At 38.3% G+C, this 16,928-nt stretch overlaps 1 protein-coding gene across 26 annotated transcripts in view; it reads right to left on the reverse strand.

Annotated features, from left to right (window-relative positions):
- CAMK2D (calcium/calmodulin dependent protein kinase II delta) overlaps positions 1 to 16,928 on the reverse strand; it is a 314,058-nt gene that overhangs the window by 209,831 nt on the left and 87,299 nt on the right. For all 26 annotated transcript variants that reach the window (XM_081485129.1, XM_081485067.1, XM_081484940.1 and 23 more), the window contains exon 3: positions 160 to 219. In XM_081485129.1, the coding sequence (XP_081341255.1) occupies positions 160 to 219 (60 nt within the window). The remainder of the gene's footprint in view (positions 1 to 159; positions 220 to 16,928) is intronic.

A 16,928-nucleotide genomic window follows, 5' to 3' on the forward strand; every position in this document is an offset into this window, starting at 1 on the left:
AACTCTGAAGAATCAAATGTAACCAATATCAAAAGTTAGGAGCCTATTAGTTAATAATTACAAATAATATTCCAGTTTACTAAATATCTTAAGTTGTGTAAAATTATGTTATGTAAAATTTTAATTAATATTTAAAACATGCTGAAAACATTTCCTTACCAATATTGGGGTGCTTCAAAAGACGGCAGATTCTAGCTTCCCTTTCCAGTTTCTGATGATCTATTAAAAAACACACAAAAAAACAAAAATAAATTACAACATTTAGCCAAAAGATAAAGCAATGATAAACAACATATAAAATGACATAAAGACTTTACATTTATTTATATTTTGGTTTCTTTTTTAAGTCATTTGAGTTGGGAATTAGGTGAACACAATAGTTTAATAATCTAAATATTTTTATTGGTTTAAAGTTTGATTGTGATATAGAACAGGGTTGAATTTAGATTCAAGCTGGGGAAAACAGTAAAAATGGCACAAAACAATAACATTCTTTCTTATCTTTACCCTAGGTATATACTGTTACAACAACTTAAGCCAATATGGACATACACATTTAAACAAAGGATATATACCTGGCAATCAGAATTCCAATGGAACCAGTGCTAAACAGGGTTAGTAACAATTTATTCCTAACAACAAAGTGTTTCCTGTCCAGACATATTTTCTATCAACTACTCCACACAATTTCTGGTTCACCTTCCTAGGGGTACGATGCTTTTCCATGTATCATGGACTCTCCAAATACCAAACTGCTTGCTCATCTCCACCCTTCTCTGTATCCCTAACCATTTCTTTGAAGGGGCACAGAGATTACTGTAAACTTGCATTTTAAAAACTATCTGATACTCTTCTTTGGTTTCTTTGTAGTAGTTCATATGCACATAATTATAACCAAAATCACTAGCCAAAGCGCAAAATAAACAACAGAGAGAGAAGCAAGAACATAGTAGAAACGCATGTTGCCAGTAAGAACAGTGTTGTAGAGTGGTCCTTATTGAAAGACCTGAAAGTCCTTACATCAAAGATCTGATTTAAACCTTATAATAGCCCTCTAAGATAGGCAATATTATTATCCCTACTTTACAAGTACAAAAACTAAGGCAGAGAAAGGTTAATATCATAAAATTAGTTACTGGCATCTACCAATCTGTTCTTACTAACTAGTGTCACAAGACAGCCTCAAGAGACTGAGCGGGGCATCTACCTAACCACCCCCACACAGTTTATGCCAACTGTCCTCACACTCTGGTCTCAGAACCCTTCACACTCTTAAATTACCAGGAACCCCCCAAAAAAGCTTTTATGTGGATTAGTTCTATTAATACTTATTAGAAATAAAACTCAGATAAACTTTAAACAGATATTTATAAATTCACTTAATATAATAATGAACCCATTATACTAACATAAGTGACTGCATTTAATTTTTAAACACTTATTGGGAAATAACTGAAACTTACAGAAAACTCAAGGACTAAGAACAGTTCCCCCAAATCCTAGGTACTGTTTATTCAGATACATTATTAATATTTTACCCATTTTTTTACACAATTTTACGCACCATCCATGTATATGATCATGTGTATCTATACATATTTACCTAGTTGACACATGTATATACAAATATATAAGTATATTTATGTTTATTAAAAATGAACCATCTGAAGGTAAGTTAATAAACATTAAGGTCCTTTACCGCTAAAATTTCAGTGTGCATTACCAAGAATTGTGAATATTCTCTTCCAATCACAGTGTGTTATCAACTTCCACAAATTTAACATTAAGACAATAATTTACCACTCACACTCCCATTTTGTTGATATAACCCAAGGATGTCCTTTATTGCATTTTTCTCCTTTGAATGCAACATCCAGTCTAGGGTCAAATATGGCCTTTAGTTGTCATTTCTCTTTAGCTCCTTTAGTCTGGAATATTTCCACAGTTTCCCTTTATCTTATGTGACCTGACATTTCTGAAGAATACCATCATGTCTATTTTCTAAAAAGAATATTTCTCATTTTGGATTTTTGGTTTTGTCAAATGATCGCTCATGATTTGATTTAGGCTATGTGTTCTCAGCTAGAACATTATCCTTCTCAGGCTCTCACATCTGCAGGTACATACTGTCCAACCGCTTCTCAAAAGTGATGATAACCAGGTCAAGGTGCTGCTGGATTTCTTTAATCATCTTTTTAATTTTCTTTTGTAACTATCAAGTATGTGGGAAGACATTTTAGGATCATGAAAACATCTTGCTCTTCATAAAAATTTCCCTCTACATTTAGCATTCAGTGATAATTCTTGCCTGAACCAATCTTTAATTTGATGTTCTTTTGGTAACAACAGGCGCTTAAGTGCTGATTTTCTGACTCCAGCATATACAAATGAACGCAAAATGTTAAACCAGATTTTGAAGATGTATCTAACACCATCTTAAATACTGCAGAAGTAACACACATAAAGCATATGGAAGGCATATGCTTATAGGAATTATAATTTTTGTAATGGAGACAGGAAAATGCAAACATATATGCTAAACCATGTGAGCTATACATCATTTGATACACCTACAATTATGTGAAAATAAAGAAGAAGAAGTTAGCAAAAGACCTTTATGGACAATAAGTGAGTGGTATCAAGTTTTAGCTGTAGAGATAAACACAGAATTTTATATAGCCTATTCTTATGGACTGACTGTGTCCCTGTAAAATTCCTATGTTGAACTCCTAACCTCTAGTACCTCAGAATGGGACTGAATTTGGAGATACTGTTTTTAAAGGGAATAATTAAGTTAAAATTAGGTAATTAAGGGTGGACCCTAATGCAATATGACTGGTGTCCTTAAAGGAAAAGGAGTTTAGGACACTGACATGCCAAGAGGGAAGACAGTGAAGTCACAGGGAGAACATGGACATCTACAAACCAATGGACATCTACAAACCACAGAGAGGCTTCAGAAGAGACCAACCCTGCCAACACCTTGGTCTTAGATTTCCAGCCTCCATAATTTGAGTAAATAAATTTCTATCATTCAAGCTTAGTTTGTGGTACTTTGTTATGGTAGCCTCTAGCTAACTAATAGACTGAAGTATTAGCTTTCCATCACTATAAAACAAAGTACTACAAACTTAGAAGCTTAAAACAATGCACATTTTTAATCTTGCATTTTCTGTGCATCAGAAACATGGGCATATTTTAAGTGAGCCCTTTGTTTTAGGGTTTCTCACAAGATGCCATGACAGTATCAGCCAGGGATGGGGTACCATCGAGAATCTTGACTGGGCAGGGTCTGCTTCTGAGCCCATAGTTGGGGGTAGTATTTAGTTCCTCAAGAGCTGCTGAGCTGAGGGTCTCAGCTTCCTAGCTGGCAGCTGACTGGAGGCTGCCTTCACTTCCTTGCCACATGCCAACATGGCAACTTGCTTCATCAAAGCCACCAAAGGAAAGAAACTGCTAGCAAAAGGAAGTCCCTATCTCGTCTAGCCTAATCATGAATGGACAACCACCACACTTGCCATGTGTGCTTGGTTAGAAGCAAGTCACCAAATCCACACACCTTATCTTTGACAAAGGCGGCAAGAATATACAATGGAGAAAAGACAATCTGTTTAACAAGTGGTGCTGGGAAAACTGGTCAACCACCTGTAAAAGAATGAAACTAGAACACTTTCTAACACCATACACAAAAATAAACTCAAAATGGATTAAAGATCTAAACGTAAGACCAAAAACTATAAAACTCCTAGAGGAAAACATAGGCAAAACATTCTCTGACATAAATCACAGCAGGATCCTCCATGACCCACCTCCCAGAGTAATGGAAATAAAAGCAAAAATAAACAAATGGGACCTAATTAAACTTAAAAGCTTTTGCACAACAAAGGAAACTATAAGCAAGGTGAAAAGACAGCCTTCAGAATGGGAGAAAATAATAGCAAATAAAGCAACTGACAAAGAATTAACTTCAAAAGTATACAAGCAGCTCCTGCAGCTCAATTCCAGAAAAATAAATGACCCAATCAAAAAACGAGCCAAAGAACTAAACAGACATTTCTCCAAAGAAGACATACAGATGGCTAACAAACATGAAAAGATGCTCAACATCACTCATTATCAGAGAAACGCAAATCAAAACCACAATGAGGTACCATCTCACGCCAATCAGAATGGCTGCTATCCAAAAGTCTACAAGCAATAAATGCTGGAGAGGGTCGGAGAAAAAGGAACCCTCTTACACTGTTAGAGGGAATGCATACTAGCACAGCCACTATGGAGAACAGTGTGGAGATTCCTTAAAAAACTGGAAATAGAACTGCCATACGACCCAGCAATCCCACTGCAGGGCATACACACCAAGGAAACCAGAATTGAAAGAGACACGTGTACCCCAATATTCATCGCAGCACTGTTTATAATAGCCAGGACATGTCCATCAGCAGACGAATGGATAAGGAAGCTGTGGTACATATACACAATGGAATATTACTCAGCTATTAAAAAGAATGCATTTGAATCAGTTCTAATGAGGTGGATGAAACTGGAGCCTATTATACAGAGTGAAGTAAGCCAGAAAGAAAAACACCAATACAGTATACTAACGCATATATATCAAATTTAGAAAGATGTAACAATGACCCTTTATGTGAGATAGCAAAAGAGACACAGATGTAAAGAACAGTCTTTTGAACTCTGTGGGAGAAGGCGAGGGCGGGATGATTTGAGTGGGTAGCGTTGAAACGTGTATATTATCATATGTGAAGTGATCGCCGGTCCAGGTTCGATGCATGAGACAGGGTGCTCAGGGCTAGTGCACTGGGATGACCCTGAGGGATGTGATGGGGAGGGAGGTGAGAGGGAGGGTCAGGAGGGGGAACACATGTACACTCATGGCTGATTCATGTCGATGTTTGGCAAAAACCACCACAATATTGTAAAGTAATTAGCCGCCAATTAAAATAAATTAATTAATTAAAAGAAAAAGAAGCAAGGCACTAAGCTGGCCTACTTTTTAAGGGGAAGTAGTTACACAAAAGCAAGAAGTAAGGATTGTCAAGGACATCTTAGAGGGTGCGTGCCACCTCTGACTACGAGGACTGAGGTTTCATGAGTTTCTTTCTGATACCCAGGTTCACTTACTTTTTCTTCCATACAATCACATAACTTAGTGATCTCCTATGAGTCATAGGCATTCTGCACTCTTTCGTTGGGTAATGTTGTGACATCTCAAACATGATGACAGAACTAAAGTTTTCATTAAATGAAAATGTGTATTGCCTGGTGTGCTCCACAGTCAACATCAAGTTCATGACTTTCGAGGGAGTAGGGAGGTGAGGAGGAGTTATTAAGCACCTATTATTACCAAAAGCACACTTTTGTATTCATCCTGCTAAAGAGAAGAATTAGTTTTACATTTAAAACTTCCTTTACTTTTCATTCAGTGGGCAACAATAATCATACACCCTACCTCATCATTCCCAGCAATTACAACTACGATGGTAAGAGTCAAAAACAGATCAACAAAGGCAAGCAAGATATCCATAATACTACATATCACCATTTGAAGATTTTCTTATATTATCCACACACCCTGCAGCTAGTGCTTCATTTATCATTTAATATTTATTAAAGTACTCAAACTATAATAGTTTGGCTTTATTCTTCTTTTAAAGCTCAAGTCCACAGTACGAATAAATGTATAACCCTTCAGGCTGCAATCCTGTCAGGTGTGACAAGGTACATGCTGTTAGCAATATGTGGTTGAAGACCTATCACATAAAAATGCCTTAAGGAAAATATATTATTGTCCAGTTTAGACACAGAATAAGTGGGGACTAGTATTATCCAGTACAGAGAACTCTGGATATTACAAAAGTTTCTGAGAATTTGGAGAAAATGTAGTTATTTCTTCCCAGTTTTAAGGTACTTTTTAATACTTGCACTTCAGATATTTTATTTCAAGTAAGGTCAAAAATTTGAATTTGGACCTAATGAAATAAATCCTTCACTCCTGTTTCAAATCAAAGTTTAATCTTTATGCAAAATAACTGATTACAAGTGAACTTAGAGTGCTAGCCTTGAATCACCTTCACAAAGCAACAGGAGTATTATTAAAGCTACATAAAGCAACAACTTACTTAGCGGGTAGCATCAGGGAATGAGTTTTTATCAGGAAGTAAATCTCAAAAGTAACTGTCCCACAAAAATGACAAAGTTTTAAAAGGTTAACCTCTTGATTGGGAAGGGGGGGGTTAGTCTTTTTTCTTACACTGATGACATACAATTTAATGTTTTTGACACCACAGGGTGACCATTCCAACTATAGGTATTATTCTGCTGTATTTAAGTGACATCCTCAGAGGCCTGCTGAGGTGTGAAAACCCACAGGAAGCTGCCCTGTATCCCTGTCTGCCCCCGTCCCTCTGTGTGGAATCATGCTGCAGCACTGGCAATGCCAAAGGATGGTTTGGGCAGTGGGTTGAGCTCCGTCTCTTATCATCAGTTACTTACCACCTCCTTCCCCAAATGCACCCACCACCACACACAGGCACATACACATATACACATACAAGTGTAAACCTACAGCATAAGGAAGACATGAATCTGCTACACCCAAGAGGGTTTAACCTCTTCCAGTTCCTTCTCCCTACAAAGAGATCGTCACCTTTAAAATAATGTTATATAGAAATTAAGCAGGGGTCAGCCCTGAAGCCCATGAAAATGGGAAGTTTAAAATCCAGCTCCATCACTACTTATTGTTCTGCTGGCCTTTGGGACTCCTATCTTAAGCTGCGGCCTTCACTACTCCTGTCTCCTTGATTCTTCCTTGGCCCTGAGCTCCAGTGTGAGACCAGTGCCTCAGATCTCTCTATTTTAATCCTGCTTCTCTGGCTTCTGCACTACAACCAGCCCAACTTGATTCTCAACTTTTTTCACATTTGTTCAGTTTCTAAGAAACTACAGCCTCAAATAAGAGACTCTCCTATTCTCCTTCTAAAACCAAACCTGACTGGTTATCCATTCTCAAAAGAAGGTAGATTAAACATGTTATGTAAACTACTGCACAATGTGTACTTCTGCATCTGTTTATGATAGTTTTTCTATTTCTTCACACTTTTCTTTTTGCTGCCATCTCTTAATGAGTTTCTCCAGCAAGGATATAAAAATACAAAGTAATCACAAATAACCTGGCAGTAAGAAAGTGAAGAGATCTTCTCTGAATAAAACATAGACTCTAATATACAGATTCTGGAACACTATTATGTGGTTACTTAGATAGAAGTCTTATTCCTGGAGGTTTTGGAATTACACTCTGAATACATTTTTCTTGTTAGAGAAATTACTTCTCGTTAAATGAGGCCTTCCTCTGGTAGAAATATAAATTCTGTCCATTTAAGTAGGTCATATTTAAAACTGCATTGTAAGTTAAAAGGAACTATTTACAGGTTCACTTCATTACAAAACCTGAGCATGATGTATATGGATTTGAAGCTGTCATATTCATTTAACAAAAGGATTTTTAAACTCATAATTAAACATTATACTTCCACATCACTCTTTTATTTTGAACTATGTTTAAGCCACACCATAAAAGTGATTTTTTAAACTATGCACTTGACCTAGATTCTTTCTGACATCAGGTATTGGTCACTCTCCATCACTTCTGCTGCTCACTAATATCCTGGAGGAAGAGGAAAATCTCAAGTTTTAGAGCAGAGCAGACAAGAGTTGCTCTTTAGTTCTTCCACTTACTATCAACTGGATGTCAAAGTTCCCAGATCTCTCAAAAAATTGTTTATCAAATGGGCATAAAATATCTAGCATCAGGTACAGTATCTGTAAAAAAAAAAGTAGGACATCAATAAATTATAGCATCATTATTTTAAAAAAAATCTGTCCAACTTTAAAAGAACTAGATTTCTAAAAGATATGTGAAAAAGTATACTAATTGCATCAAATATTATTCATTCTACATGCATTTTAATATATTATAAAAATGATTTTCCATAAAATCATATGATTATGCTATTCAGGCCATTGATAACTGAAATAGTGAGAGAACCACTTATATCAATGGTTAGACAGAGACAAAATCAATACAGTAAAATATGGACAAAAACTCATAGTTATTCAATTTCATGGTGTACTCTAAATAGCTCAAAATAAAGAAAACAGTCAGTGGCATCACTGATTCTATGAACATGAGCTTGAGCAAACTCTGAGAGATGGTGAAGTACAGGGAAGCCTGGCATGTGCAGTCCATGGGGTTGCAAACAGTTGGACATGACTGAGCAACTGAACAACAAAAAGAATAAAAGAAAAATTTTTTATTTGCATTAAGTGCAAAACTTTTAAACAAGTTAACCAGTTACATATAAACTAATGATATTCTTTCATCCATTTCACACATCCAAAATAAATGCTGTTCTGATAAATAATTTATCATATATTATTATTTCAGAAGGAGTTGGTAGATGATATATTTGGCCTATTTGCTATATCTGTAAAGAAATAAATAGTGAAATCTGATACAACCATTCTAATGCTGCCCTGCAGGAGAAAAAACTTCCCTCTTCCACCACAATAATGGCATTCATTCAGAGACATGACATTCTATCTGCTATGAAAATAATGCTTTAAACAAAATTATGCAAATGTAAGACAAAAAAATCCCTATCTTATAATGTCAGGATACATTTAACAGGAGGCTTCCTGTGTGCTGTTTTCAGTCTTGCATGAAATCTATGTTCCTTAACAGCACCTGAATACAGGTGCCAGAGAGCTGGCAAGCCAGCTTTCGGGAATAATAGAAATTCATGTATCTCATTCGTATGGAAATTCCATACCTCAAACAGCAGCCATTTACAACTCTCTTCCCTTCTGTTATGGAAAGTAACTTTTACAACCCCCTCTATTGAGAATGATTCTAGCCTCTGGCTTTCTGGATGACTTGTTAGATTTTTGATCAGTCTCTGCTAAAAAGGGCTATCTTGTAGGAGAGTATATATATGCCCACAATATGTTAAATAAACGTCTTTGTTCCATCAGAGCACTGGTCTCTGTCTGTCTCTCTCTCTCTCTCTCTCTGTCCCCTTCATGCGGCTCAGCCTCTTTTCTTCCTTCTTTCACTTTCTTATCGGTCGACTCTGTACCCCCAAGTTCCGGTCCATTAAAGGACCACAACATTATAAGGCTTCTGTTCAGCAGCAATTTAAATGAGAATACAATGTTATAGACCTTTTAAAATTGCAAATAGTAAACATTAACTTACATAAAATATTTTCATATAAATGTCTGTTTAATATCTGATTATACAGAGTATCTACATAGCTACCAAAAATATAGTGAGGAGATGGGAACACTCCATTCAGACCTAACACAAGTCTTAGGGGAGTCTCTTAGTAAGCCTCTCACTAGTTGTGGGTAACCAATCAGCTGAGGAATTTGAACTGAGCTGTTATCCCTTCAGACAGGAAGTGGGAGTGTAACTGTGTAGAACCCAGACATAGGGCACTAAACAGAGACTGTTGCTGGAGTGTGGATTTCCTCCAGATGATAAAGGGGGTGGACAGGAAGCCCTGATGACACCCTTGGAGCACTAAGTGACCTCAGCCAGCTCTCCTCCGAGGTCCACAACCTCTGACAGCACTGTTGTCTCCCTCTCAAGGGGGTGCCTCTGCCTGCCTTTGTGTCCACCATTCTGCTAACATGGCAATACCACTCGCCACATGTTCTAGGGTATCAGTCTAGAACTGCCACGGTCACCAAAGGAGTCCATCAGGAGAAGCAAACCAGAAGCCTAAGAAAAGAAGGGTGGTATCTAGAACAGGCAGATAGCCAGGAACAGTCCCCACAGAAGGCAACGATCAGGACTTGTCCACAGGAGGAGAGCAAAATGTGCCAAGATGACATTTAGGACACAAGGTGTCAGAGCTCACACACAACATATGGCTGTCTGTCAATGGTACCATTTTTAAACTACTATGTCTTAAGTGATTGTTAATATAAAAGACAAATCCCTATAGAAACAGTTATGAGGGTACTATTCAGTAGATATTAAGAATTAAAGATATTTTCATGTAGCTATATCTTAATTGTACACCAATAATTTAATCTATACAAGTTTTTTTAAAAAAATTCTAATTATACTCCTGTAAAGAGGCAATGAGATAAATTTTATGTATCATTCTGCCTTCAGTTTCCACAGGTTGGTCTAGGCCACAGCACTCGCCCCAGGTGTAATTTTACTTGTTTTGGAAAGAATTGCTGCACAATTCCAATTTCCTGTTTAGGAAATAGAGTTAAATCACTTGAGACATGTTGCATTAAATCTCTCAAACTTACTACCTAGAGACTTAATGGACTCAGAAGGAAAACAAAACATATGCAACCCATACTGTCCCATTTTTTTCCATTGGCCCAGATGACTTACAGGCAGATGCACAGTAAAACAAGAGAACATTTACATCATGGATGTGCTGTTCATTTTTAGCTTTTCTTATCATGGTAAACATATTTTGCTGTCCTTAAATGTGTTTTTCCAACATCCGTTGGATCATTGAAAAAGCAAGAGAGTTCCAGAAAAACATCTATTTCTGCTTTATTCACTCCGCCAAAGCCTTTGACTATGTGGATCACAACAAACTGTGGAAAATTCTTAAAGAGATGGGAATCCCAGACCACCTGACCTGCCTCCTGAGAAATCTGTAGGCAGGTCAAGAAGCAACAGTTAGAACTGGACATGGAACAACAGACTGGTTCCAAATTGGGAAAGGAGAATGTCAAGGCCGTATATTGTCACCCTGCTTATTTAACTTATATGCAGAGTTCAGTTCAGTCCCTCAGTCATGTCCGACTCTTTGCAACCCCATGGACTGCAGCATGCCAGGCCTCCCTGTCCATCACCAGCTCCTGGAGTTTACTCAAACTCACGTCCATTGAGTCGGTGATGCCATCCAACCAGCTCATCCTCTGTCGTTCCCTTCTCCTCCTGCCTTCAATATTCTCCAGCATCAGGATCTTTTCAAATGAGTCAGTTCTTCACATCAGGTAGCCAAAATATTGGAGTTTCAGCTTCAGCATCAGTCCTTCCAGTGAATATTTAGGACTGATTTCCTTTAGGATGGACTGGTTGGATCTCCTTGCAGTCCAAGGGACTCTCAAGAGTCTTCTCTAACACCACAGTTCAAAAGCATCAATTCTTGGTGCTTAGCTTTCTTTATAGTCCAACTCTCACATCCATACATGACTACTGGAAAAACCATAGCTTTGATTGGACAGACCTTTGTTGGCAAAGTAATGTCTCTGCTTTGTAATATGCTGTCTAGGTTGGTCATAACTTTTCCTCCAAGGAGTAAGTGTCTTTTAATTTCATGGCTGCAGTCACCATCTGAAGTGATTTTGGAGCCCAAGAAAATATATATTTGGAGTCCAAGAAAAAATATATGCAGAGTACATCATGAGAAATGCCGGACTGGATGAAGCACAAGCTGGAATCAAGATGGCTGGGAGAAATATCAATAACTTCAGATATGCAGATGACACCACCCTTATGTCAGAAAGCGAAGAGGAACTAAAGAGTCTCCTGATGAATGTGAAAGAGGAGAGTGAAAAAGTTGGCTTAAAACTCAATATTCAGAAAACTAAGATCATGACATCTGGTCCCATCACTTCATGGCAAATAGATGGGGAAGCAGTGGAAACAGTGACAAGACGTTATTTTGGGGGGGCTCCAAAATCACAGCAGATGGTGACTGCAGCCATGAAATTAAAAGACACTTTCATGGCAGAGGCCCTGCGAGGAATCAGGGCAAAATTCAGGACATCTTATATCTGTAAAAAGCTATACTTATTCTCTTCTATCCTAGCAGAATACTATGGATTTGAGATAACTTTATAGCTAGCTAGGGGGAAATCCTGATGTCAGATGTGGTACTTAAGCATATTTATTAAGCAGACATACGACAATGAATGATGTTTTGAAGGTAAAGTAACTTATTACAGTCTAGCTACTCATGAACTTTGAATTAAACTAGAAATTATTGGTTTTAATAATAAAAATACCCATTGAATTGGAGAAATAACACTATCATTTATTAGTGTACGCCCCAAGTAAAAAAATCCAAGGCATCTTAAATTCTTGCCGCTACATATTTTAATCATATATTCCTAGTTTACCACTTATGGGTACTTTTGTTTACTATCTGCACAAATATGTGATTTAATGTAACCATCTAAGTGAGAGCTTTAAAAACACTATTACGATAATGAAAGTGTCTCAGTTTTAGCTGAAATCCTGAAAGCTAAAAGCAACTGTCGGTTACAGGGTGCTTACCATATATTCAGGACTTGTCAATAGGTCAGCTGAAACCATTCTCAGTCATGAGCCCACTGCTCATTTCCAGCTGAACTGGAGCAGACAATAAGACCACTATGGAGAACTGCTCCAGATAGTCATCAGAACACTCTGCATCTCCTCCTACCCAACATTGGAATAATGGAGCTTACTCAAAGGTACCGAATTAAGGAAAGAAGGGGTGACTCAGAAATATCAGATGAGGTTCATTCCTTTGATTTTAAGAAAAATAAGAACAGCTACTCCTGGAATTGCAAAGCAAAGAGATCTATGATACTTCCACAATGGTAAGATCATGTTTCTATGAAAACAGATTGTGAGACCATAGGAGGGACTGATTGTCTTCTAAAAGACAATCCTGAAGAGGTTACCCAGGGAGGCACTGTGATCCTAACAGGGGTGGAATGCCAGAAGCCCAGGAGCAGGAAAGGCAGTTAAAAACAACCCAAACATCCTGCCAGGGGAAGCATGGCCATCATCAGCAGAACTATCCCCAGAGGCCCCTAGGAGGAATTGTTCAAAAGCCCACAGAGACCTGCCTTGAAAGCTAGTCGGCAACCTCGAATCCATCAGATAGCGGCGATGCAGATTACAACTGCACACCACTGGAGTGAGACTTGCGTGGCTCCTTACAGCTCTGTCCCCAAGGGCCACAAACAGCAATCAGTGACAAGAAGGGGAAATACGGTTAAAAAAAAAAAAAAAGTGTTAGGTATCACACCCCTTCCCTGGTCCAGAGAGGCTCTCAAGCATGAAACAAGCTTGACTTGAGAAGTAGGGTGGGTGGGTATGGGTACGCTTAGTCGCCCCCCCCCCGAACTGTCACCCGCTATGCTCCTCTGTCCATGGGATTTCCCAGGCAAGAATACTGGAGTGGGTTGCTATTTCCTTCTCCAGGAGATCTTACTGACCCAGGGATCAAACCTGTGTCTCCTGCACTGCAGGTGGATTTTTCACCCACTGAGCCATTAACCCAAATATGAGAGAGGGGAGAAGTTTTAAATATTACACTGGTCAGGACGTCTACCACTGGAGAAGGAAATGGCAATTCACTCCAGTATTCTTGCCTGGAGAATCCCAGGGACGGTGGAGCCTGGTGGGCTGCCGTCTATGGGGTCGCACAGAGTCGGGCACGACTGAAGCGACTTAGCAGCAGCAGCAGGACATCTACATTTCTGAAATGAGACTGTTCTTGAGACTAAAAGGAAGTGCAAAGCTCTGAAATCTGACCAAGATTTCATCAAGGACAAAAGCGAATATGTACAGTGGGTTCACAGGAGCTGAGAAAGGGTAGTTTCAGTGGGGGACAAATGATCTGATTTAGATTATAAATATTTTCTTAAAAAAAATCTGTAACCATCTAGAGCTTGGATTTACTATTAATAATATTGTCATAGTCATTTCCTTCACAACATATACTCCTCTGTTTTCAGAGTACCATGTTTAGTTTACTTTGGAAACGGAGTTATGAAGAATAGTCTAGGTTCTCATTACATGAGAGCATTTCATGTATACCTGCCAATTATCTAAAATTTTCTAGATAACTTACACTTTAAAAATGTACCATCTTATTCTTTCTGATCCTGAAATTATAATGCATCTGAAGTGTAGGACAGCATGCTCTCGACTTAAGATGAGTGGCAGTCTTAACCCATCGTCATTCTAGATGTAACTCTTCGTCATCCATCAGGAATGAACATTTATCTTTTACCTAGAATGCTCTGTCTCAAGTAAGTGCTGCATCATTTAGGACGTGGGTTTGGCATTGGCATGGCATTACAAACTGGGCCAGCTCTAAACCAAGTGCTTTTTGCAACCCTGCCTGGCCCAATGCCCACAGTTTATAAGGAGGTATATTAAATGCCACCTCAATTGACTCTGGTGACATCTAAACTCTGAAAGAGGAAGATATCTGTCTCTGTGTGGTGAACTTTAAAGCTGTCAGGCAAAAAACTGTCCTGGGCTGACATGTGAAGTTAACATCCACTTCCAGGTAAATGAACAGACGCACTGCCCAGCTGCTGTAGACAGAGTGACACTGAAAACAATTTCTGATTTGTGTTAATCCACAGGTATTATCAGAATCAAAGCACGGCTCCCTAACAGCTGGACAGGGGGGCAGGGGAAACCCCAGGAGCTTACTGAGGTCTTCTGCATCACAGTTAAAAGAAATCAACAGCTAAACCTCTCCTCAGGGAATAAAACGCCAGAGGCACTAGGGAGAAACCCATACCAATTGCTCCTTTAAAACCTGAGACTCCAGGAATTCTGCCAAGTGACCTGGAAATGTGGGGCTGTGACCAGAGGCCAACAGAAGAGAGCATTCTGCATTAGCTCCTGCAGTAGAATTGAGTACACGGCCTCAGTCCACCCTGCATATCCCAATCTTGACAACTCATGCATCTCCTACACAATAAACCTTTTCTCTTTTCCACATAGCCTAATTATTCCTGACTTGTTGCCATCCTCATTTCTTTTACTCTAATATTATTTTTCTAAAAAATCTTATTATAAAAATGATAGATTCTCAAAATGTTCCAGAGTCCCCTTGTTCTCTCCCTGTTCCAACCCTGGAGTCAGCCATTTCTCTAAGAAACTTTGGCATCTTTTCATTTTTTGGAAAATTATATTTACAGAACAAAATGTGTTAAAACTCCACTACCCAGGGAGTTTCTGGGTGGTCTAGTGGTTAGGATTCAGCACTTTATAGCCTGGATTCAATCTCTGGTTGGGGAACTGAGATCCCATGAGCCACGAGGCATGGCCAAAACAAAACACAAATGAACAAAAACTCCACCCCACCCAGATATACCATTGTTTACATTTTGATGCACTCCTTGCTACTCTTTTCCTTTGCATATACCTAAATATGACTTAAAGTTATGCATAAGCAAAGGAAAAGAGTAGTGTATAAAGTATGATTTAAAAATCATTCTTTTGTAGACTGCCTAAGTCCCTCAGGCAATTGCTGTGGATCAGAGGTGTGGCTGACTGACTGGTTAGATGAATGATAAAAGCCTACAAACCAGAATTTGGGGAGTGGGAATATCCATTCCAGATAAAATATATCCCAATTAGACAACTGTGTGCCCCTCTGTACAGTATCTGTCAAAATGATGTGATTAATTGGCTCCTCAAAATACTGAGTCAGCCAGAAAAGTTCATTATGGTTTTCCATAAGATGTTATGGAAAAGCCTGAATGACCTTTTTGGCCAACACAATACTTGCATCAAAGGTCAAGTTCTCATATAAACAGAGGAATATTAATTATTCAAATCTTATGAAATGTTTACTTGAATTAAGTGGTTCTCCCTACCCCAATAATTCAGTCTATTTTATTTAGTAACGACTTGGCATCTAGCCAGTCTTCTACTTCAACCAAAGTCTGTCATCACAACATGGTAGACTACTTCAACAAACACACGGATAACTAGACACAGACTTTCATTTCCTTGACCTCTCATCTCCAATGATCTTCACCTCCACTCCAGTTTGGTTACCACTCTTGAAGTCATTCCTTGAAACTTGGTCATTCTCCTCCAGAATCAGGAAGGTAAAAATTTGAATCTCTAAGCACCAACTGCTCACTTTCCAAAATGTTCATTCAACATTTCTTAGGTAACTCTGCTCAAACCATCAGGAAAACAAGGTCACTGACTCTACTTTTCCTAATCCGTCATTTACTTTCCTCCATATTCCTCTGCGCTCTACTCCAGCCATACTGGCTGACCTTCTTTGAGTTTTTCATACATGCCGTGAATTCTCCTGCCTCAGAATTTTTGTGCATGTATTCCACCTGCTGGGATGTACTCCACCTCTTTTTGATTTATATTTGGTTATCCTCCACATACTAAAACAAGTATTTTCTCTTCAAGGAAGCATTTTTCTAACATGTTGAAATTCCTTATTATTGCTCACACATAGCAAAATTTATTTGCCACAGTTGATTTTTTATTTAGTTGTAAGATTTTTTTTTTAATGATCTCTCTCTGCAATAAACAGTAAGATCCAGTAAAGCAGGATATGTCAATTTTTGTTCACCATCTATACCCTATACCTAAGACAGTGTCTGGCACATAGCAATTAAGCAATGAAATTTTATTGAATGAATTTGTGAATAAACAGGGAAAAATAATATAGAACAAACAGGAAACAGGAATAAAAATAAGAATAGAGACTGCTCCTGATACAGCTTGGCTTATTTCCTTCTCCAGGTGGCCACAGAGATATGAAGATAATGTAGTCAGTCAATCCAGAGGCTATTATAAGAGTCAGACCAGACGAAACCATCTGAGTAAGAAAGCCCTGTGTCAGCACTGGCCATGGGATGAGAAATGAGCCTCGAGTCTAGAAAATGCTATGCTTGTTGGATTAGGATGGGAATATTCATTAGATTATAAGAAAGCTATGATTGAGTTTTTTTTATATATCTGAACACACACACACATATATATATACACAAACATATGTATATGTATGTATATGCAAATTGTAGGTCATAAATTAAGGAGAGTTATCATTCAAGTAGAAATAGCCCCATGTGTACAAAGAAAAAAGTGACTTTCATGGTGG

This window comes from Giraffa tippelskirchi, chromosome 1, assembly GCF_054371585.1.
Source record: "Giraffa tippelskirchi isolate mGirTip1 chromosome 1, T2T-mGirTip1v1.2.pri, whole genome shotgun sequence".
NCBI classification, from domain to species: Eukaryota; Metazoa; Chordata; class Mammalia; order Artiodactyla; family Giraffidae; genus Giraffa; species Giraffa tippelskirchi.